The 23,517-nt window shown below is 45.7% G+C and overlaps 1 protein-coding gene across 3 annotated transcripts in view; it reads right to left on the bottom strand.

Annotated features, from left to right (window-relative positions):
* KIF24 (kinesin family member 24) overlaps positions 1-23,517 on the bottom strand; it is a 269,135-nt gene that overhangs the window by 181,003 nt on the left and 64,615 nt on the right. For all 3 annotated transcript variants that reach the window (XR_013606988.1, XM_078674708.1, XM_078674709.1), the window contains exons 7-8: positions 23,201-23,322; positions 22,566-22,671 (exon numbers count right to left, since the gene is read on the bottom strand). Coding sequence is in view for 2 of the 3 variants with exons in the window: in XM_078674708.1 (XP_078530834.1) it covers positions 22,566-22,671; positions 23,201-23,322 (228 nt within the window). In the remaining variant the exon portion in view is untranslated. The remainder of the gene's footprint in view (positions 1-22,565; positions 22,672-23,200; positions 23,323-23,517) is intronic.

Below are 23,517 nucleotides of genomic sequence, written 5' to 3'. Positions count from 1 at the left end.
GCAACAATTTGATCGGATACTAGCGGCAATTGCTGACTCTCACACGGCCTTGCAGCAAGAGATACAGGTGGCAACGGGACTGGACCTGCTGCGAGCGGATCACTCTAAATTATCTGATAGGGTAAAAGAGGTGGAGGCGACTCTACAAGAAGTGGCGCCGGCCCAAAGTGTACTGGAGAATAAAATGACGGATGCCCTGGATCGAATACAGGCCTTGGAAAGGCGTGCCGAGGACGCGGAAAGTCGGAATCGGCGCAACAACATTCGCGTGGTTGGCCTGCCCGGAAAGGTGGAGGGGACGGACATGGTGAGCTATCTGGAGAACTGGCTGAGGACCGCGGTGGCAGCTGAGGGGCTGTCGCCCTTCTACACATTGGAGCGAGCACATAGAGTGCCTGCGAAACCGCCGCAGCCAGGCAGTCACCCCCCCCCCCCCCCCCCACCCCGCTCCCCCTGGTAGTGGCAAGACTACTGCACTACAAGGATAGGGACTTTTTACTCCAAACGGCACAAACAGAAGACCCGTACCAAGTTGAGAATGGCAAAGTGACTATTTTTCCAGATTATACCCTGGCGCCGCCGTGCATCTTTCCTGGCATTTAAGAAAGAGCTGAGATCGGAGGGCCTCCTATATTCCTTGTTATTCCCAGCCAGATTGAAAATAATGTTTGACGGCAACACCCATTATCACAGATAGCCCGGAAGAAGCATGGGCCTGGTTGGAAGCGTATCGAGCTGTAACTGAGCTGCCGACGCGGCGACCCCGGGAGCCATCCGGGGAACCTCTTCGTCGTAAGTCACAACGTATTCGACGCCCTTGGCAGGGTATGCAGAAACCATCTTCGTCCCAGACAGAAATGGAAAGGCAGGAGGTGCTGAGGGCAGTGACTTCTTTGTCGGAGGAACAGCTGTTGCAGTCGCATGAGAGCACTGATTCGGAGGGAGACAAGGCACAATCGGACACTGAGGCTTCAGAAGCAGGAAGCATACGGTTGCAGCACGTCACCCCGGCCACAGCGGATGGACTAATGGACGAATGAGGTTTGGGTGGTGAGGGAGCGCAGGTCGGATAAACAGGCGTGGAGGCTGAAGATAGGTGCAAACAGGTTGTTTATTAATAATTGGTTTAAGTTCAGGGGAAACAAAGGTCCGTGAGTCACTGAATTCTTCGTCCGGCGTTTCTTCCTCTTGAAGCAAGACTGTTGTTCCAGGCTCCTCCTCGTCGGAGTCCACAGGGTTTACCCGGAGGCTCATAAAAGAGGCAAAAAGAAAGGGGCCGTCAGAACACTAGTTCCTACGTGACTTAGGATTATAAACCGTCACCACACCACACAGTGTTCGTCTCTGGGTCTTTCCCGGGTCAAGTGAATTAAAAGGGGGATAGTGTTAAAGAACATAGGATGTCGGAAACTAAGGGACATCGATCAACACATCCTATTTGGATGAGTAACCGAGTATTCAAAACCCAACCAGAAATCATATACCAGACGTTAGGGTAAGAATAGGAACGCTAGACGGTTGTTCAGGCAGGTTTTACGTACAAAGTAGGTACAAATAAGGTGCATCAAAGTCAGGATATGAATTACGGCCAAGAACTATAAAGCAGGCTTTCTGTGCTATGAGCTTTCACCTTCCCGTGCCCCTCCTGTTACCACCTTCCCTCTCTTCCCGAATTCCACCCTCCGACTCCCGTAACACCCCACTCACCGGCACCGCCGTAACTCTCCAGAGTCAAGGCCGCTCTCCAGCATCCTCAAGGGGACTCCACCAGTCCTCACACCACGGCTCGTCCAGCTCCTCTTCCGCGCCGTCTTCTTTCCGGGGTTCCTTTACGCCGGTCCGGTCACGCTGAGAGTTATCCACTTCTCCTTCTGGCGTCCTCTTGTCTGACTCCGCTCTCCAGTACTGCCCGCCTTCCTCTTCACGATCCCCGCCTTTCACTAGTGGGTCAAAGCTACTTCCTGGGTTGATCCTAACCCCTTCCGGGTCTTGACTGCCGGCTCTCTGCAGAGACACGGAAAGACGGCATGGAGGTTCAAAATCAGGATCGGGACTCCTGAGGTCGACCCGACACCCTCGATCCTTCGGCGGACAATGGGAGGAGCCTGCCCATGGGGCTACCTCGGTGAGTCCCTCCTCATATCCCCTCTCCCTTGCTGCCCTACTACTTGGGGTCGGATCCTGAGGAAATCGAGAGAAATAGTCCACGTTGCCTTGGTCGCTTCCCTTCCTGTGCTTGGTGTGGAATCGATAGGGTTGTAGGTAAAGAAACCACCTGAGTACTCTCTCATTATGACCCTTATTCCTGGCTAACCACTCCAAAGGAGCGTGATCAGTATACAGGGTGAAATCCCTGCCCTCCAGATAGTACCTCAAGGATTCTATAGCCCACTTGATGGCCAAGGCTTCCTTCTCTATGGTGGCATACTTGTTTTGTCTTGGAAACAGCTTGCGGCTAATATACAAGATAGGTTTTTCTCCTTGTGGCGTTTCCTGTGAAAGGACTGCCCCGATACCCGGGTCCGAAGCGTTGGTTTGTAGGATAAAGGGTAGGGAATAGTCTGGACTGGTTAACACTGAATCAGACGTTAGAGCCTTTTTAAGGGACTCAAAAGCTTGTATTACCTCTAAGGGTGGATGTTTGAGAATCTCTTCGGTCTTACAGTTTTTCTGCAATAGGTTGGTTAGAGGGTCCGCCTTCTGTGAAAACGGAGGGATAAACCTTCGGTAATACCCAAGTAATCCCAGGAAAACTCTTAAGTCTTTTTTAGACTGGGGCAAAGGGATTTGTGTTATCGCTGTTAGTTTGGAGGCCTGTGGCCTAATCACTCCTTCTCCTAACAAGTAACCCAAATACCTGACGGTTTGGGCTGCTAGATGGCTTTTGGCAGGATTTATCCGTAAACAATAATTCCCTAGAGCCTGTATCACATTGGAGAGATGACCTAAGTGCTGTTCCCAAGTCTCGCTATAGATGATGATATCATCAATGTAGGCGCCAGCATACTGCTCGTGTGGTCGTAAGATTACATTCATTGCTCTTTGAAAAGTAGCTTCATTTAACCCAAAGGGTAGGACCTTAAACTGGTATAACCCATCAGGTGTAGAGAACGCTTTTTTTTCTCGGTCTTCTTTGCGAAGGGGAATTTGCCAATACCCCTTACAAAGATCAAGCGTACTGATGTATTTAGCTTGCCCAATTCTTTCCACCATCTCATCAACCCTGGGTAGGGGATATGTATCAAACTCTGTTATTTTTTTTGACTTCTCTTAAGTCGATACAAAAACGTACCGACCCATCGGGTTTGGGTACTAGAACGATCGGGGAGTTCCATTCACTCATAGAAGGTTCAATGATATCCATTTGTAACATTTTCTGTATCTCTTCACATATGGTTTGTCTACGTGCTTCGGGAATGCGATATGGTCTTTGCCGTACTCGTTTCCTTGGGGTCGTTCTTATTGAGTGTTCAATAAAGGAGGTCCTGCCTCGGGAAGTGAAAAACGTTCCCTGTAAAGGTTGTAAAACCTGTGATAGATTCTCTCGTAGGGAATCAGGCAAATCCGTTTCTATACATTGGTCAAATGAGGTAGCCATTACCCGTGCCATGTTCACGGTGGTCGGGACAGGACCCTCCCATTTCTTTAATAGATTAACATGATATACCTGGGATACATGTCTGATGGGGTCCAATTCAATGCGGTATGTCACTGGAGTGACTTTGTCTATTATAATGTATGGTCCCTGCCACTGTCCTAACAACTTATGGTCAGAGGAGGCCATCATTAGCAACACTGGGTCTCCTATTTGGAATGTTCTTTCTTTAGCCCCTTTATCGTAGTGTTTCTTCTGGGCTATTTGGGCTTCCTCTAGGTTGTTTCTAACAATCGCCCTTACCTGTCCCAAATGGGTTCGTAGGTTGGACACATACTCTGTGATAGGTTTGGTATTACGGGGCTCCGTTTCCCACCTTTCTTGAGCCATTTCTAACAAGGTACGTGGTTTATGACCATACAATAATTCAAAGGGGGAGTATCCTGTACTTTTCTGCTCTTTGCACCTAACAGCAAACAGGGCCAAAGGTAGCAGGTCTTCCCATTTCATGGATTCTAAAGCCAGGAGTTTCTTTAAGGTGATCTTTATGGTAGCGTTATATCTTTCGACTAATCCATCCGTCTGAGGATGATAAGCCGATGTGCGTATCTGTTTAATTCCTAACTGGAAACACACCTGTTTCAATAACCGGGACACAAAAGGTGTCCCCTGGTCGGTTATGACCTTTTTTGGGAATCCTACTCTTGAAAAACAGTAATCATGGCTTTGGCAATATTGGTTGTGTCCGGTCTACGTAGTGGTAGGGCTTCTGGAAACCGAGTGGCATAATCCACGATAACAAGAACATATCTACATCCACTACGCGAGGGTAACAAGGGTCCTATTATATCCATACCTATTCTGCTGAAAGGTTCAGCTATAATAGGGAGTGGTTGTAGGGGAGCTCTGGGTGGGTGGAATCTACTATTACGCTGGCATATGGGACACTCCCGACAGTATTGTTTCACTTGTTGGTAGATCCCTGGCCAATAGAAGAGCTCTAAGATTTGTTTTTCTGTCTTATCGGCTCCAAAATGTCCCCCAAGCAAGTGGCTATGAGCAAGATATAACACCTTCTCCCTAAAAGGACCAGGAATCAACAGTTGGGCCTTTTGTGTCGGACTTCCTTTTCTATATAACAAGCCATTCTTCTTAAAGAAATAAGGACCTACATGATGAGGATCCTCCTCATCCAGTGCTCGATTCCAGGCTTACTGTAGTGCGGGGTCTTCTTGTGGGGCTGCATGAAAGCTTCTATCCGTTTCCCAGGGGTTTTCGTCTGGAATCACTGGTAATACAACAGGGTTCTTATTTTTCTCCGCTCTTCTTTGTGGTTTACTTTTCCGTATTTTGGCCACTGGCCACTCTTTTCCTTCCTCTTGTGCAAATGGGGCAGAAGACCACTAGTCATCCTCCTGAGGTGGTTTCTCATGTAGCAGCTGTCCCAACTTTGGGTAGTCGTTTCCCAAGATAGCTTGTTCGGGCAGTTGAGGTATTAACCCAACGGTCAAAGTGGATCCCTCATCTCTAGGATGTTGTATTCTTACTTGTGCTGTCGGGTACGGTTTTGTGTCTCCGTGTACACATCGTATAGCGACCGCTCCATCAATAGAACCAATGTGAGGACCCAAGTCTTGGGGTCGTACCACACTATGCAGGCATCCGGTATCTGCTAGGGCGGTTACTTGTTGACCGTTTACAGAACCTGTGCAATGATACGGCGGATGTTTTCTGTCTGATGAGGAACAATAATAATTACGAACTACTCCGATCTCCATGGGTTTGTTCCTCTTTCTCTTTCTGTGGGCAAAATCGAGCAATATGTCCCATACCTGCACATTGATAGCACTGGTGTCCCATTGGAGCTCTAAACATTGGAGTTCCGGGCACAATGGTCAAAGGTTCTGGTTTCTTATTTGTAGGTGGACGAGGTGGACGATGCAGTACTGGACCACCTGGTTTTCCTGAGAAATCATCTCGTCCTTTCTGCAGGTCCTGGGCCCTACTATAGGCACTGGCGATTTCTACTGCCGTCTCAAGAGTAAGATTAGCTTGTTGGCGTACCCATTTCTGTATAGGGGGATGAAGAGAGGACAAGTATTGTTCCAAATATATTTTGGCCATGATGCCATCTTTGCCAGTGGTAGCCGGTTTCAACCAGCGATCTGCCATGTCCTTTACTCTAAAGTACAACGCTCGGGGCGTCTCTTGAGGTCCTTCTTTCATTTGGCGAAATTTCTGTCGATAGGATTCATCATCAATACCTAGCCGTTCCATGATGCATTTCTTTATATCTGCATAGGTGATACCTCCTTGCACTGTTGCCGCTTGATAGGCAGCTTGTAGATCGCCCGATAATAGGGGTCCTAAGTACTGTCCCCATTTGTCCATAGGCCATGACGCTGCAGTCGCGATTCTCTCGAAATCTGGATCTTCTCCGCTTACATATCTTTGTAACACCTCTGAGGGTAGGGTGGTAGGACCTCTCTGCTGTCCTAAGACCTCTGTCAGTTTACCCATTGCTGCCTCCTGGGTTTGGCCTTGTCCTGCTAGGACTTGCTGTATTTTTCCCCGGTCTTCCTCCACCACAGTCAGGAAACGCTCCATCACCTTCCCCAGGTGTTCTTGATTTTCTGCCATTTTGGCAAGCGTGGCCTCCATTTCGCCTTTCGATCCCACTTCTGACACCACTTGTGGGAGCGCAGGTCGGATAAACAGGCTGAGGCTGAAAATAGGTGCGCACAGGTTGTTTATTAATAATTGGTTTAAGTTCAGGGGAAACAAAGGTCCCTGAGTCACTGTATTCTTCTTCCGGCGTTTCTTCCTCTTGAAGCAAGGCTGTTAGGGCTGTTGTTCCAGGCTCCTCCTCGTCGGAGTCCACAGGGTTTACCCGGAGGCTCATAAAAGAGGCAAAAAGAAAGGGGCCGTCAGAACACTAGTTCCTACATGACTTAGGATTATAAACCGTCACCACACCACACAGTGTTCGTTTCTGGGTCTTTCTCAGGTCAAGTGAATTAAAAGGGGGATAGTGTTAAAAAACATAGGATGTCGGAAACTAAGGGACATCGATCAGCACATCCTATTTGGATGAGTAACCGAGTATTCAAAACCCAACCAGAAATCATATACCAGACGTTAGGGTAAGAATAGGAACGCTAGACGGTTGTTCAGGCAGGTTTTAGGAACAAAGTAGGTACGAATAAGGTGCATCAAAGTCAGGATATGAATTACGGCCAAGAACTATAAAGCAGGCTTTCTGTGCTATGAGCTTTCACCTTCCCGTGCCCCTCCTGTTACCACCTTCCCTCTCTTCCCGAAATTCCACCCTCCGACTCCCGTAACACCCCACTCACCGGCCCTGCCGTAACTCTCCAGAGTCACGGCCGCTCTCCAGCATCCTCCGGGGGACTCCACCAGTCCTCACACCACGGCTCGTCCAGCTCCTCTTCCGCGCCGTCTTCTTTCCGGGGTTCCTTCACGCCGGTCCCGTCACGCTGAGAGTTATCCGCTTCTCCTTCTGGCGTCCTCTTGTCTGACTCCGCTCTCCAGAACTGCCCGCCTTCCTCTTCACGATCCCCGCCTTTCATTGGTGGGTCAAAGCTACATCCTGGGTTGATCCTAACCCCTTCCGGGTCTTGACTGCCGGCTCTCTGCAGAGACACGGAAAGACGGCATGGAGGTTCAAAATCAGGATCGGGACTCCTGAGGTCGACCCGACACCCTCGATCCTTCGGCGGACAACGGGAAGAGCCTGCCCATGGGGCTACCTCGGTGAGTCCCTCCTCACAGGTGGCTACTCTGGGAGCTGCAGTAGGGAAAGCCTTGGCATTGGGAAGTGGTTCAATGGTGGTCCGCACGTCCAGTATCCAATAGCTTGGCATTTTGTGTGGGGGACAACGGGTATGCCAGAGGTACAGTGTGCAGTTAGGGGATTGAAGCGGGAATACTCATTGTGCTTGAGTGGTCTCCCGTTGGCTCTAGGCCCCCACCATTGCCCTTAAGGCACGACCACAGTGACTACTGGTGGACATAAGAGTGAATTAGTTCTTGTTTTAGGAAAGTCTGGATGGGAACTAGCTATGTAGTTCTAGGGCCTGTTCGTGCGGGGGGTGGGAGGGGGGAGGGGAAACAGTTGGGACTTTGGGGTCGCCGGTGTATTCATACATGTAACGGAAGGGTCGTACAAGTTGATTCACGATGATGGGGAAAGTATCTGAGCTGCGATGTATTACTTGGAATGTAAGGGGACTACACACAATGACGAGGCGCCACAAGGTCCACGCTTATTTGGTCAGGAGAGGGGATTCATATTGCATTACTCCAAGAGACGCACCTCACTAAATCGGAGGGTCAAGCCTTGCAGAGAAGGTGGAGGGGACAGGTGTTTAGTACAGCCTACTCTGCATTTGCAAGAGGAGCACTGGTTTGGATAAGAGGTGGGGTCCTCTTTCAGGTAACCAAACAAACCATAGATCCGAAGGAAGATATGTAGCGGTAGTGGGGTGTCTCTATGGGAGAGACATAGCACTGTTTAGTATCTATGCCCCAAATGTAGATCAGGCGCGATTCCTGGAGCGTATTTCTGGCACGCTAGCACATTATTTTACGGGCCCCTTATTGATGGGAGGGGATTTTAACTCGATAACGGACGTCATTCTAGATAGGTCACATCCCCCCCTACCAGATTCACCTGTCCATAGGTTATCCAAATATAGACGGGATTGGCAAAATAGATGGAATCTCGTTGATGCATGGAGACTTCATCACCTACCAGATCGGGATTATTCCTATTTCTCTGCATTACACGAACTTCATGTTCGGCTAGATGCGATATTATGTTCAGGAACCATAATGTCCTCCATAATTCACTCTGAGTATCTCTCTAGAACACTGTCCGAACACAATCCGTTGCTGGTTCGTTTGCATTGGACACTAGAAAAGTCGGAAATCCCTACTTGGAGATTGCGGCCCGAAACATTAGATGACCCGGTTTTTAAGGAGGAAGTTGGTGAAGGGATTGGGAATTATTTTAATGAAAACGCATGGACGGTGTCCACTAGAGCAATGGAGTGGGACGCCTTCAACGTTGTAGTTAGAGGGCTGTGTATTAGTAAGTATGTAGGAGTGAGGAAAGTGCTGTTACAGGATGTGGAAAGAGTGGAAGAAAGGCTGCGAAAAGCTGAAAGGATAGACCCAAACACCTGGAAAAGCAAAGAGAGGTAGTGGAGGCTAAGGAGGCAGTAGCTGCTGAAATATAAGAAATATGTTGTAAAGGCGCATGCGGAGGGAGACATAGAGGGGACCTTGTTGGCCTGGTTGGCCAATACCTCCCCGCGCGGTACCCCGGTTTTAGCATTGACGTCACTGGACGGATGTCCAATATATACCCAGAGTGGGATTAACACACGGTTCTTAGAGTAATATGCAGCCTTGTATGAGAGTACACTGGACGCGGGGGATGAAGACATTGAATCCTTCTTACAGAACATACCCCTCCCGGAGTTCGAGGAGGAACAAGAGAAGCAATTGGGGCGGGATAATACAATTGAGGATTGGAGGCGGGGTTAAACAAATGGCTCATAATAAAACGCCGGGAGTAGATGGGTTGCCAATAGAATTTTACGCGCATTACTTAGATTTGTTGGCCCCGAGGCTGCAGGAGGTCTACAGGTAGGCACATGACCGGGGCCATCTCCCTATGACCATACGGGAGTCTCTGGTAGTTCCATTATTAAAGACAGGGAGAGAGGGCACAGACACGGCGGCTTATCGCCCATCGTCAATGATGTCCACGGACTACAAGATTTTAAGTCAGATCTTGGCGTCGTGCTTGCTTCAGTATATGACCAGATTGGTTCACGGAGACCAGGCTGGGTTTATCCTAAGTCAAATACACGGAGGTTACTACGAGTGCTGGGCGAGGACCACCTTGACTACCCACAGGCCACGGTGTTTTCCGTAGATATAGAGAAGGCTTTTGACAGCCTACAATGGCCCTATCTGTATAAGGCAATGGGCCGTTTTGGGTTGGGAGAGTCTTTCCTAGGATAGACAAAAGTGAATACCTCGGCAGTGGCAAGGGTGAAAGTTGGTACGGTCATCTCTCCCCAGTATTAAGTATCACGTGGGACGAGGCAGGGCTGCCCACTCTCCCCGTTGCTGTTCGCGTTAGCCATTGAACCGCTGGCGGTATATGCTAGGCTGGGGCAAAGGTACGAGAGGTTGCCTTTTAGAGGCAATCAGCAATATATCTCACAATATGCGGATGATTTGTTGATGTTCCTGGCTGATACTGAGGGGGCGCTGGAGGGTGCGGCAGAACTGCTATCGGAGTTCAGGGAGATATCGGGATTGAGAGTGAATTGGACTAAGACATGCTTGTTTCCTGTGACACCCGGAAGAGTAGTACCTGCCTTAAAACAGAAGATACGCTGGGAACAGACCTGCCTAGTGTACCTTGGTACCTATATTTACCATGAAGCCAGTGCCATTCTGGAAGGGAATATTGGTAGGTGTATACAAGCACTTCGAGGTAGCATAGCTTTCTGGAGTACGCTTCCTTTGTCAGTGACAGGGAGGGCCGCCTTACTAAAGATGGTGGCATTGCCACGGCTGTTATATTTTTTTAGGACTTTGCCCATATGGATACCGAGCTCAATGTTTAAGTTGCTCAATACTATGATAGTAGGATTCCTTTGGGGCACTGGGAGAAGGAGAGTGGCACTAAAAACAATGATGAGACCGAAAGCAGAGGGAGGTTTAGCGGTTCCTGACCTGGAGCTTTATTATATAGCGGCCCAGCTACAGATCCTTACGCAAGCAGTGGCACTAGAATTTAGAGGCGCGGAGGACGTGAGGGGTAAAGGAATACCAAGACACATCATATCCTTTATAATATTACAACAAAGGCTTGACCTTAGGGATCTAACCCTGGAATAGAAAACAATACGATGGTGTTGGAATAGGAGTCAGTGGAGGGCAGCGGTCAGACATCCCTACGCCCCTGAAATCCCGTTGGGGATGGTTACAGCACTGCCCCATGGTGGAGACTGGACGTCCTTGCTTGAGTGGGAACAGGCTGGGGTGTAGGTGCTGGGGGATTTATACGAGGGCGGTGAATTAGTAACATTCCAGGCCTTACAAGAAAGGTTTGACCTTCCCAGAGGGGGATTCCTGGTACATGCTGCTCTGGTGCGGGCGCTTCAGAAACATTGGAAGGAGGGATTAGCTGAGCCCAAAACAACGATGGCATGTCAAAATGTCGTGATGGTGGCTGGTACATTTAAAGCAGTTGCATGCCTGTATCGGCGAATGCTGGATGAGGGGTTGGCTCCGCTAGACATGTTACGATTGAAATGGGAGGCTGGAATTGGGAAGCCCATCCCAGAATCGGACTGGAGACATATCATGCGCAGGGCCTGGAAAAGCACTAGAAATGCACGATTCCAGCTGGTGCACTTTTACATATTAAAAAGAGCGTACCTTACCCCTGGCAAGATTAAAAAATACTTCAAGGCAGACAGTGCGGAATGCCCCAGATGCTCAAGGGAGGCAGTAGAACTTGAACATATGTTATGGGACTGCCAGAAACTGGGGAATTATTGGTCTGAATTAGGAGAATTATTAAATTCAGTCATTGGTCGCCAGATAGATTTTGACATAGCCACATGCATATTGCACTGGTTCCCCCATACCTCCAAGACAAAGGTAAGAAGTAAATTCGTAGATATGGGGTTGCTGCTGGCAAAGCGCGAAATAACCTCACACTGGAAGTCAAAAGAGGGAAATAGCAGCAGGAGATGGAAAGCGGAAATGATTAAATGGGCAGGCAGTGAAAGTAGTGTTCGGTTTCAGCAGGCAAGACGCTTTAATAATGAGAAAGCTCTGGAGGATGCAAGTGCGTGTGAGGGGTTGGTGCAAACCATGACTGACCGGCAATAAGTGAGGGAAGCGCCACGGGAGGTCCCAAATGAGACAAATGGTAAAATCGCCACTGCAGGAAGTTCTGGTATTTTACTTTTATGTGATACATGATGTACTCACAATGAATGTTTTGAACACACCGGTGATAAAGGGAGGGGGAGGGCAGTTGAATGGTTGTGGGGTTAATAACGGATTATTGTGTTATTGCACGTATAAGGGTTGGGATTTAATATAGAAATCCAGAGGTGGGAACATCCCCTTGCTGTCACCTTACGGAAAGGAATTATTGTCATATATTGTCTATACTGTCCGGCTCGAATGGGTCAGGGCTACAACGGGTGATTATAGATGGAAGAGATGTCATTAATTATGAATTAGTAATTTCACATGTTGTAAAACCAATAAAATCTGTTTTAAAAAAAACTGGAAGGTGGTTCTCATAAGACATCTTTTTATCTAAACAGAAACCATCTACCCAAAAAAGGAGAGTAAAACAATGAGTGTATAAATATACTCCATTCTTCCCTGTTTCAATCCGGATAGGGTGTGAGACTAATTATCTTGCATTATGTATACATGAACAAATCCGGTTTAGAGAGTCTTGCCCAAAAACTATGATATACTAAGTATTAGGAGTGAGTGACATGAGACTAGGAGTCCAACAAAATAATATACTCACTATAGAGTATGGACACAAATTGTGATTTAGAACACCACAATGGGTAATGAATTCCCTATGGTGCATCCAGTTGGGAGTATAGATACTGAGTTTATGATGGTTGCACTTTCTACTGGGTCATGAATGAATGATGGTATAAAATGTGGCAATTCAATAATTGCATACTTTGATATGGGGTGGTCTTAAAAGACTGAAAATTCCAGTACAAAGAAACAGTAAGTTGAATGTTTTTCTTTGAATTTGGATGTAGGGCTAATGAAATGTTGTTATTTTAGAGATATTCATCTGTGTTGTAAAGATGTTCTAATAAGCAGTACATGTTGTGAAGATATGCATTTTCACCAAACTGCTGTAGTGACGTTTTTAAGATTACCTCACGAGTATACTACTATCATAGAAAGAATACATTTGGCATGTAGATGAATATATACTGCAAATTTTTGTTTGGATGGTGTGTGTATGGAGTGAATAGTATATTTGATGAAAAGGGTGGTCATATGTGGATTGTTTGAATAAAAGCTTGCGGTAGGTATGGGTTTTCTACAATGCATTATGAATTAACTGTATGAATATATAAAATTGTTAGTGATTATAAATATTTATCATATTTTTCACCACATTACCTGGGCAAGATTTGCTTTACAACCTCCAATAAAAACTCAAACAAAAGAGAGAGAGAATGGTTTATTAGAAAGAATTCAGAATAGGCAATTTTTTGTAATCGGATCATGCTTTCCCCACACAAATGAAGAGAATGGGTATGTCATTTTAATTATTAGAAGACCAAGAGACTAGATACTGGTCTGCTACTTGAAAGTTTTGGTTCGAGCACTGTAAAATCATGATCAGACAGTCAAATGGGGAGCTTTTTCTACAGCAGTAGTAAGAGTACAAACGAAAACTCTGAGAATTACTGGTTCATTTCAATTGAAATCTGCCTGAATTCTGGGGTAAATTTAGGAATAGATCGTATGTCGTGTGTAGCAAGGGTTTTTTCCATATTACATATATGCTGCATGCAATGCACACCTGGCTGTATGCCAACATGAAAGCAACTAACACTTTAAAGCAGGTATGTGAAAGGCTCAGTGCCTAGAAACCTAATATTCTGAATGGTAATGCTAACAGTGTGTTTGGTAATTTTTCAGAAGTATTTTCACAGCTAAAAGTCTGCTTTAGTTGCCGTAACAAAACATAGACATGAAAATGTTCTGCTCTCTGAAAGCTGTATGCATCAATTTGAGCTACAGCGTCACTCGGTCTCGTACAAATTAGGTTTGGAAGGAAATTTAAATAATAACATTTGTCTGCATTTTGTGTGTTTCTACAACAGTCATTGCTAGCGCAGGATTTCCCTCCATTGAGAGAAATTAGAGGAGAAAGTGTAAAGGGACACCAGGATTTGGAATGGGAAGACACGAGGACTGATGGTTAAGAGGCAAGCTGAAATGGTGATATCGGACTGCGGACCCAATTGCTTTATATCGTAACGAGGAAAACTTGCATAGCTTCACATAGAAATCAGGGAGTTTTAAAACTATTCAGTCGAAAGAACATGGGTACTCAAACATTTTCCCAGGGGCCTAAATGTTTGGTGTGTAATGTACCTGAGGGCCGCATTGATGTCAGCTGGGTGGCAGTCAGGCGAGGCAGGGATTGGTGGCAAGGTTGGCGTAGGGGAAGCAAAGTACATACAACTAGTGACTGAATTGAACAATGTGAAACCAGAACACCTGGGATTATTCCTGATTTCCCCAGTTTGCCAAATTGTATGATCCTAGGCAATTAATTTCACTTTCCCTTCCTTTTTCTTCATTATCACATTTACATGACTTCAGGATGTGAACAGTACAAACCCTTCTCATGTGTTTGATTAAATAAATATGCTGTTCATGTATAATAGGAACCCAGGTCACCCAAACAGTGCACATTACAACTGTCTTGCCTCTTTAGTTCACTATTGGTATTATTGGCAGGGTAGGGGGAAGAAATAATGTTTCTAAATTCATGTTTGAAACCTATCACCTTTAAATTAATACTTCTAAATGCACTGATATAATCAGTTGTACTAGGGTGAAAAGGTTATGCATGTTAATTAAATACACTTTTTGAATTTTGAAGAGACTGTCATAGTTTTATACTTTTGCTGCAAGATGAGTTTAAAAATGGTGTTTCTACAGTAAAGCGGAGCAGGACTAGCGAATTACAGCCTTTCTTTAACACCAATTAACCTTTAAATAAAGGCGTTCCTGTTAATTTAACATATTTTTATTGTCAGTGCTGAATCGAGTAAACAACAGCTCAGTGCTCCTGTTGACCAGGGGGCCGCATGTGAAGGTCAGAAGGTCACAGCGGCTTCTGGGCCGTACTTTGAGTATCAATGTGATAGAACAATCATGAGGCCAAGAACATATATGTAGACATTAGGAAGGGACTAATCAAATCGAATAGGAAATGTGGAAATGTGTGATGAAATATACTAGGGGTTCATTCTATTTTATAATATAACTTCTAAGATTACGATATTGGTTAACATCATTTTGATATACAAGATTTATGGTCGAATAATGCATCATAAATAACTGTATGTTGTGAATTGCCAACAACAGTGTGTCTGCAATTCTTAGGGGCCAGGGTGGGGGGCTCTGTTTATGGGGGGTTGAATACTCCCCCTGAAGAAGCATAACTCGTTGTTGAGTGGAAAGACTCCTGCTAGGTCTCTTTTTGTCTGAAGAGGGTACTCTAAGCATTATTTCTGTGTGGGGTTAGTGGTTCTATCGTGGTGTGCCTCCAAGATGTGGAATTCATGACATGGCGCCCCACAGTTATTGCTTTCATGATGGCATATAATCAGGCCTGGCTTGTATCTAATATATCTGGTATGGAAACAATTCTGCCACACAGAGCACTTATTACTACCTTGCATTATAAAAAAGTAAGAATGGGTCCTTAAAAGTGAAAACATGTATCTTTCTGACCTCTGGATCACATAAGGACAAATTACAAGCCTGTTTTCCATAACACCTATCTGATGTGTGTCTTTCATATTCAAAGGGGACCATCATGGGTCGACTGAGTATTGTATTAGGCTCCCAATTCATGGCAGGCAGCAGCACAGGAGAGTACGCTCTGAAGATTCACTTTAAAACTCTTTTATTATTCTTGCTGCGATGAAAGACATGGAATCAAACTTCACTGGATGAAGGCCTTTAAACTGATACCAGATACAATGTCTTTTTCACTTCATATGGCATGTTTGATTGGTTAAATAGGTTCTGGCTTGGGCTTAGATATTGCAGCACTTAGGAGGAATATTTAACAGGGAAAATTCCAAGTGTTGGCGGGCCATGCTGATAAGGTCGGACATGCTACGCCATGGTAAATGTGGCCTGTCTTCCAGGACAAAAGGTTCTGTTGCTTGCCCAATGGAATGTGAGGGGTGTCCAACAACTGGAGAAGGATGTTGAACCAGCATGAGGTTTGAACAACAAGGCTTTGAAGATTAACCTTGGGGCAAAGGGTAGCTGTAGAATGTTTTTGAATGATAAGATTGAACCCCCCAACCCATGTGCCACTGCTAGAAAAGAACGAGCATTTCTGGTCGATGGTACTGCAAAATGATTCACAGTTGGACAGCGTGACTGGCAGAAAACTATGTTCAAGAGGTCCTGGTTCACTTCCTATTAGTAACTGACTGTTATATGACAGAGTGTTCATCCACACTTTGTGGATGCTTGCAAGGTGTTACTTCTGCAGTCATGGAGATTCCAAGCTGAATATCATATTCCAAAGGAGTCTCAGCTTATTTATATAGAAGATTAAGGTGGTCTTGTCCAATCTTAATAGCACAAGTGAATTTGCTGTGTCAGCTTCTTGTTGCTCTCTTCTCCAAGATATTTATGTGAAGTGTTTATTTCACCAGACCACTGTTCCCTCTTTTCTAGATCTTGCAAGTGCGTGTTCCAGCCATCAACGGATGCATTTATTTCCATCACATAAGCTGCTGGGTTGGAAGTGCAGACCTACGCCAATATTGTTTCTCAATTACAAGGAGAGCCTTACACTGGGTGTTGTCTGAATATGGTGCCCTTGGGACAGCTGTCACTATGCAAAACCTAGCCCAATCTAATGCAACCTAATCTTGAAGGACCCGGAAACCTGAAGATACTAAGCGTTCAGTTCCTCCTGAACAAGCTGTGGTACGGGATGGGAGGAATACAGGAGCACCTCATGCCTAATAGAAACTTAAATAGTTGGACTACATGGTCACTCCATTTTGATTTTGAAGCACCAGGGATTCAATTACGTGAATTTGCTTCTTTGAAGGAAAATACTTCTCTAACATAGCACCCAACATGGAGCCCAAACACTGGATCCATGTTGTGGGTTTGAGATGAGATTGGTCTTCCTTCTGACAAAGTCCTATTTGTGGAATAGATTTAAATGTGCCTCTGTAGAAGCATTCACCTAAGATGTTGTCAGTGGGGCTATATGATGGGTTAAGATCCTCAGGGCTGATCTCAGGCTGAATGACAATAGCAATGGCAAACTCCAATCACAAGTAGATGTGGTGATTAAGGTGTCAAGAATGTGGAAGTAAGCATCTTGCAAATCCAACAACTTCATGAACTCTCACTAATTCAGCGGCTGGCTCACTTCTTGTAATGGGGCTATCCCTAAGTATAGTTTCCCGAAATATGGGTAGCATTGATTAAGGTTCAGTATGGGATACTACGCTCCAGATTTCTGAAGCCTTTCATTACTTGGGATTTGGAAGATGGGCACCAAGAAGCCATTCTTAATATGGATAGGAACACTACTTTTAGTAATGTCTTTTATGGTGCAAGCTACAGTAGTCTCTGGTAGATTTTGAGCATATGACTGAAGTGGAACACATCCAGCACCTGTAACAGCTACTCATTTTTGTAAAGAAGCTCAAATCCTTCTGCTCAATTGACCAGAAAGAAACCAAGAGAATGTGAGGTAGTCATGCTAGGAAACTGTCAATGGTGCCGCAAAGAATCCAATTGATTGGGCTTCCCAAAACGTCTTTTCCTAGGGATGTTGCATGGAGAATGCAGAGGCTTTAAAAGATCTCAGAGGGAAGTAAGTAATAGGTTTTTTGTTAATAAGGTGCCTGCTGATGAGGTTGGAAATGCTGTGGTTGGAGACAGTTATAAAAAGTAGCAAGGCACGTCACTCTGGAAATCCTGAAAGGCCACCTTTGATACTGAAACAGATCCGGGGACTAGGCAGTGTCTGGGTCAGACTTGATAGTTTGAAGAGCTTTGTGCACAAATTCTTCCCATCAAACAGACCCGGCGGAGGCATCTCAATCATCCGCAAGGACCACCTCGACTGCATTGCCCTGGCTGATGACACAACCCCGATCATGAAGCACCTCAACCTCCAGATCAAACCCATCATCAGAGGAACACTCGCCTACAGATCGCCCGGCCCCCGCTCCAGCTTCTGCAGCGCCAAACTTCATCCCCCCCCCGGCGATAGACTCCAACCACTACATCTTCCTGAGAGACCTGAATTTCCGCCTAGAGGACCCCAACAGCACCAAATCCACCACGGATCCCACTAGGGCCTTTGGCCACACCACATTTTTAAAGCATGGAAAAGAAGCAATCGGATGCTCCCTCACAGGACTACTCAGCACCTCCATCACCACAGCCACTGTCCTCGACGCTTGGAAGCGCACCAAGGTCAAACCCCCCCTGAATAAAACCATCTACCAACCCCTACAAACTAAAAAACGAACAACCCAACTCGCTCCTCCCATTTTCCAGCCAAAGTGCTGGAGAAAGTCATCAACCGCCAGCTCATGAACAACATTGAAGAAAACAATCTGCTCGACCCCTCCCAATCAGGCTTCCAGCCTAATCACAGCACCGAGACGGCCCGAATTGAAGTAACGGATGGCATCGGCTGCCTTCGAAACAGTCTCCCACCACACCCACGTGACCAGTCTCCACCACATAGGCTCCAGGCCAAGGCTGTCAACTGGATCTCCTCCTTCCTCTCCAGCCGAACTCAGAGGATCACCAACCACCTTTCTCCTCCACACCTAAAGACATCATTTGCGGCGTCCCACAGGGCTCCTCCTTCAGCCCCACCCTCTTCAACATCTACACGACAGCCCTGACAAACATCGCCTGCATCCATGGATTCAACATCATCTCCTAAGCCGACGACACACACCTCGTCCTATCCCTCACAGAAGAAGTCGCTGACACCACAATAACCAACTTCCCAACCACCATGACAGACATCACCACCTAGATTAAGACCAACTGTTTGAAACTCAAATCTGACAAGGCAGAGGTCATCATCTTTGGAAACTTGCCCTCCCCTTGGGATGCAACCAGGTGACCTGCCGCATTCAGGCTTGTACCCACCCCTACTTACCATGCCCGCAACCTCTGAATCATACTGGATACTCAACTCACCATGGAACAACAGATCAACGATGTCTACTCTGCCTGCTTTCACATCCTCCGCAATATCTTCTGATGGATCCTAGTCTCAACCAGGAAGATAGTCACTCAAGCCCTTATCACCAGCCATCTCGACAATGGCAATGTACTCTACCCCTGAACCACCAAGCAGCTCCTGAGCCGCCACAAGAGCATTCAGAACGTGGAAGCTAGACTCATCATCGCCCTTCCCAGAAGATGCAGCATCACCCCACGTCTCAAGACACTCCACTGGCTCCCTGTTTAGAAGAGATGCTTCTTCACGTTCCTCAAGCATGCCTACAAAGCCCTACACAAAACCAGACCCGCCTACATCAACTACCGCCTGACATTCCATTAAACGACCAGAGAGCTCTGATTGTCAACCCTCGCCCTGGCCCACGTCCCCCGCACCATCAGCCGCCGCGGAGATGGCACCTACTCCTACTTCGCCGCCAAGTCCTGGAATGACCTCCCCCTCCACCTGCGCTCCTCCCCATCTCTGAAGGACTTCAGAAAACACCTCAAGAACTGGCTCTTTGACAACCACCGCTCCGACCACGGCTCGCACAACCACCGCGCTCGACAAGACCACTGATTGATTGATTGACAGCATGTCTAAAATCAGATGAAGTAGCTCAGAAAGAAAACAGGTTGCGCAAAGCAAGACCTGGTGCCTAAGCACAGCAGCTCCAGCCATCTGACGGAAACCTAAGCCGTGACATATTTTGCATTGTCTCTCATGGCTGTTGAGGCTCTTTCCTCCACCCAAATAATTGTGTTTGTTTTCTTTTTTTTTGCCCAACACAAAGTCGAAATATATGGGATATCTGCCTACCATAATGGCCTCTGATTTAGCTACCTTCCTAGAGGAGCAAGCCCAAGATGTAGACTCTCAGATATTATCCATTTTGCAACCCATCCCCATATAGAAGTGCAGTAGATGGGAAGGAAGGCTTACAAAAATGGTACGGAGCAGATTGTATGACAACAGAGTCTATCTTCAGATGTTTGGCTAGGCATGCTGGTGTATTGTCCAGAGCTCATTACTTCATGTAAAACCTGAAAACGAGTGTGGCGATCAATGGCTAGCAACTGCATGATTGTAAAAGTCAGATGTAGTCGAAAATGGGAATAGGCGTAACAGATATTCTCTGTGCCTCTTCAGCGTTATATAAAAAGTATTCCATTTCTGCTACAGCGAAAGGCAATTCCAAGCACCTGGACACACTTTCTACCAGTAAGTGAAAGTGGGTTAATCGTCTGGTGGCATTTCAGCATGTTGGTGCACCTGTTTTTTAATCACCTTTACCGGTCACATTTAAAAAGACCCCAGCCTCTCTTCCCTTCAAGGAAGCAGAGCCGAGTAAGTCTCATGGCAGACGCTACTTTGCGTCTGAATAAGTATCAAGTCACACCCACAAAACCCTACCAAGCCCATGGAAAGACGTTCCCAGCATATAAAAGCTTTAATCTCAAAACCCCCCAATTTAGGACACTAATAGGCGTTTCCTCTGCCTTCACCTCATGGGGCTTTGACCGATACCCGGATTGGGTAATTTCTACACCTTTCAAGCCCACGCTGTTCTGCTAGCAAGCCACTAGCACCGTGTCATGGATGGTGGTGCCATTATGTGTTTTGTATAACTTGGGGTATGAAGTTGTGAATCATTATGCATGCTGCTTGATTTCCAATATTTATTTATAAGTCTAAACATATCTTTATGTTTGTCCATCTTTGTGTTCCAGGTTGTTGTTTTTTACCAAGGCTACGTTACAATACTACCATTTGACCTGTTGTGTGACTGGTTACCCTAACACAATATCTCTACATACTGAATCCAGTCATAGTGTAGTGTAGGTTTTTGCCTTAGGTCCTGAGTAATTGACCCATGATCGCTTTCGACATATTTAGGCGAGAAACGGGTTGACCTTGTTTCAGACCAACTTACTCACTATGCTAAGAGGACCATTATATCCTAAGTAAGCTTGGAATATTTTGATTAGGCTGGTGAGCTCAATCATTAAATAGTTTGACCCCGAGAATCACAACACATTTGAACTCACTCTTTATCACCACTCTACACACACCACTTGAGCCCACACACCCGCTTCACCAGACGGCTAAGAAAAAATCTCCGGCAAAGAGCCCTCTAGTGGTTGCCCGTCAGGCTTTGCAGCACAGGCCCAACGAGGAGCTAGCCCAATGATGAAGCATGACCCCAATTTGGGTGTGTGAGGGCCTGTGCTCCTATTGGAGCAAAGTCCTTCACCTTCAACTCTCACAACTCCTGTTGTGAGAAACTGAACACCCCTTTGCCACAGTTCATTGACTCAAAAAGCATGTGAACTGGACCTAAAAAAGCTCCTGGTTCCCTTTTTTGTAGAGGAAGTTCATTAATATCACCCTCATCCACCTTTGTTAGTAATACACGTTTTCTCTGGTAAAGTGTGCATTGGATGTGGTGGAGACGCAGGTGGTGGCTGTACAAATGGTTTGGACATGGGCTGCACGGCAAGATGTGGAGTTGGTTAAGGGTGTGGCTCCTGAGCAGGTTGTTTTTGCAATAGAAAATTGTAGTAACTAACAACCATCATATGGTATAACTCATTGATCAAGTCTACTGGTACCCTGAGCATTTGTTGCTGTTGGAATCAAAAACACTCATAATGTCTATTGTAGTGCTGGTGACCATACCCTAGTCTGTCTCCTCATCTTCTGGGTGCATGCACTGGTCCTTTACTTTCACTCAGGGCCATACAGTTGATTTTCTTATTCTTCCTTACACGTGACTCGCAGTTGCAGAGGACTGATTGCAGGGCTTTGCTCTGGGACTCTTCTGCTGAGTCAAGCTGATGCGGCTGAGAGTGACGGGAGACTTTGCTTATGGATGTATCTTTTGTGGACAGAACAGTCTAAAGCCCCTTTGCTGTTGTCCCGAGAGTTGTCAACAATGGCTTTGTCAACTGAGGAGTAGCTGTCAACAGGCAGGCCATAAATGATGCAACAATCCATTGTGTAGACATTGTCATCAACGGAAGAAAAGATGGAGACAGGACGTCAACAAACGCCATTGTTGATGATGGATTAACCAGCTGAAACTTGAATTAAGATGAAGCCTCAAAGACAGACGGGCCTTCTCTGGTACTTGACGGGAGGTACTGATGGGGAACATTTGAACTGTGTTTCCGACAAGCAACTGCCCTAGCACAGGAAGTTCCAGCAATCCATGGAAAAGGTAGAATTTTAAGGTTTAGAAGAATAATTCAGCAGAACTCCAAAGGCACTCTATTGTATATGTTGTGCAGTAGAAATCTAAAGTATGGTGGCGTTTGGGGAGTAGTACAGTTCAAAGTCCTCTCATTGGCTTGAGTTTGGATCTTTTACAATGAGGTAATTGTGATACTCAAGTGAAGCTGGTTAACGTTTTCTCTTTCAAGCGAAATAGGATTACCCAAGGGACTGCCAGCCGGTCTGCTGATGTGCTGTTCCTAGTGCAGGTGTGTGCACTGTTTATAAATGTGTGCACAGTCTTAGTAGTAGTCTGTGCCGAGGGCTCCTAATGATGGCTTTGCCGTAGATCAGGAATGTGAACCAGATATGCAATGAGGCTTGTGATCTAAAAGTATTAAGGCTTGGTCCCACTGGCCCATCCAAAGCCTCCTAAGTTGTGCTGATCCCAAAACTCCACGATAATATGATTGTAATACTGATTCCGATACGTTTTACTACCTTTACTTTTTCTACTATTTAGCCTATACAGTAACACTTAAAACTGCCAGTGTGGCAAAGCAGACTAAAGTCAGTTTTAAAGAAAAAACATCAACTAACTGGCAGCAGAGAGAAAGTCCCAGAAAATTAAAAATAAACTAAAAACCCATTTAAACTGAGTTAACTTACAGCTAGAAGACTCTGATTTATTTCTGCTCCTTCAAACTTAGTTTGCTTGTTGGACTCCCTGGCGTCAGCTGCTCTCTCACTACCAGCCAAGTCAATGAAAGACATCCTAGCAAAAGAAACAGACATTAATCATGCTTATCCATTTTAAAGTTAGATGGAGAAACGTGCTAAAGAGAGATTATTGCGAAAGAGAGATTTCAATTCAAAGTAACTCAGAAGTATCACATTCATGTGGATATTATTTACATGCGCTCAAAAATGACGTCCACCAATTTTCTCGTTTTAGAGGTCACGTGCAGTGGGCTCCCAAAAGTTTTTTATTTAGGGTAACTCAAATGTGACAATAAGCTAATGCTTTAACTGAAAATATTTGAAAGTAAAGACTGCCAAGCTGGATGAGAGTCCAAGAACTAACCTCAAACTGCATAAGAATTTGAATAAAGAGGAATGGCCATGCAGCCTCTTCACAGTTCACAATTCAATAAAATCACACCCAAAGTTAATGAGTTCTCTGGGTCCAGATACTTTTTTATTTAAGTTAATTTATCAATTGTGACAACTTGTCCTATGATACATTTCACAAAGCGATACAGCATGTCAAGAAAAACGGCCTCATATTTGTTCTTCCTGCTTACCTTCCAAACATTCTGCGTGCAGAATCTTTAACCTGAATCTGGATTATGGCATGAGACCGTGATGAATCTGAATTTACTCCTGTAGCCCCAGTACTCCGCTCCCGACTACCTTTATGGATTACCTAGAATAAAACACAAACACGGTTTTGCTATAAAATGGAAGCCATGTTTTCAACGACAACAAAAATCTGTACAGGGATTTATCATTGGCAACTTTTTCCCCAGAAGCCATAATATTTAAGTATCATTATTCAATGGACCAAACACTCCAAATAGTCATTGACCAGAGGTGGAGTTAGAGGGCCAGAAAGCAGCCA

Source organism: Lissotriton helveticus, chromosome 2_1 (genome assembly GCF_964261635.1).
Source record: "Lissotriton helveticus chromosome 2_1, aLisHel1.1, whole genome shotgun sequence".
Taxonomy (NCBI): domain Eukaryota; kingdom Metazoa; phylum Chordata; class Amphibia; order Caudata; family Salamandridae; genus Lissotriton; species Lissotriton helveticus.
Note: the sequence above shows the minus strand (reverse complement) of the source record. Positions and strands in the feature narration are given on the sequence as shown.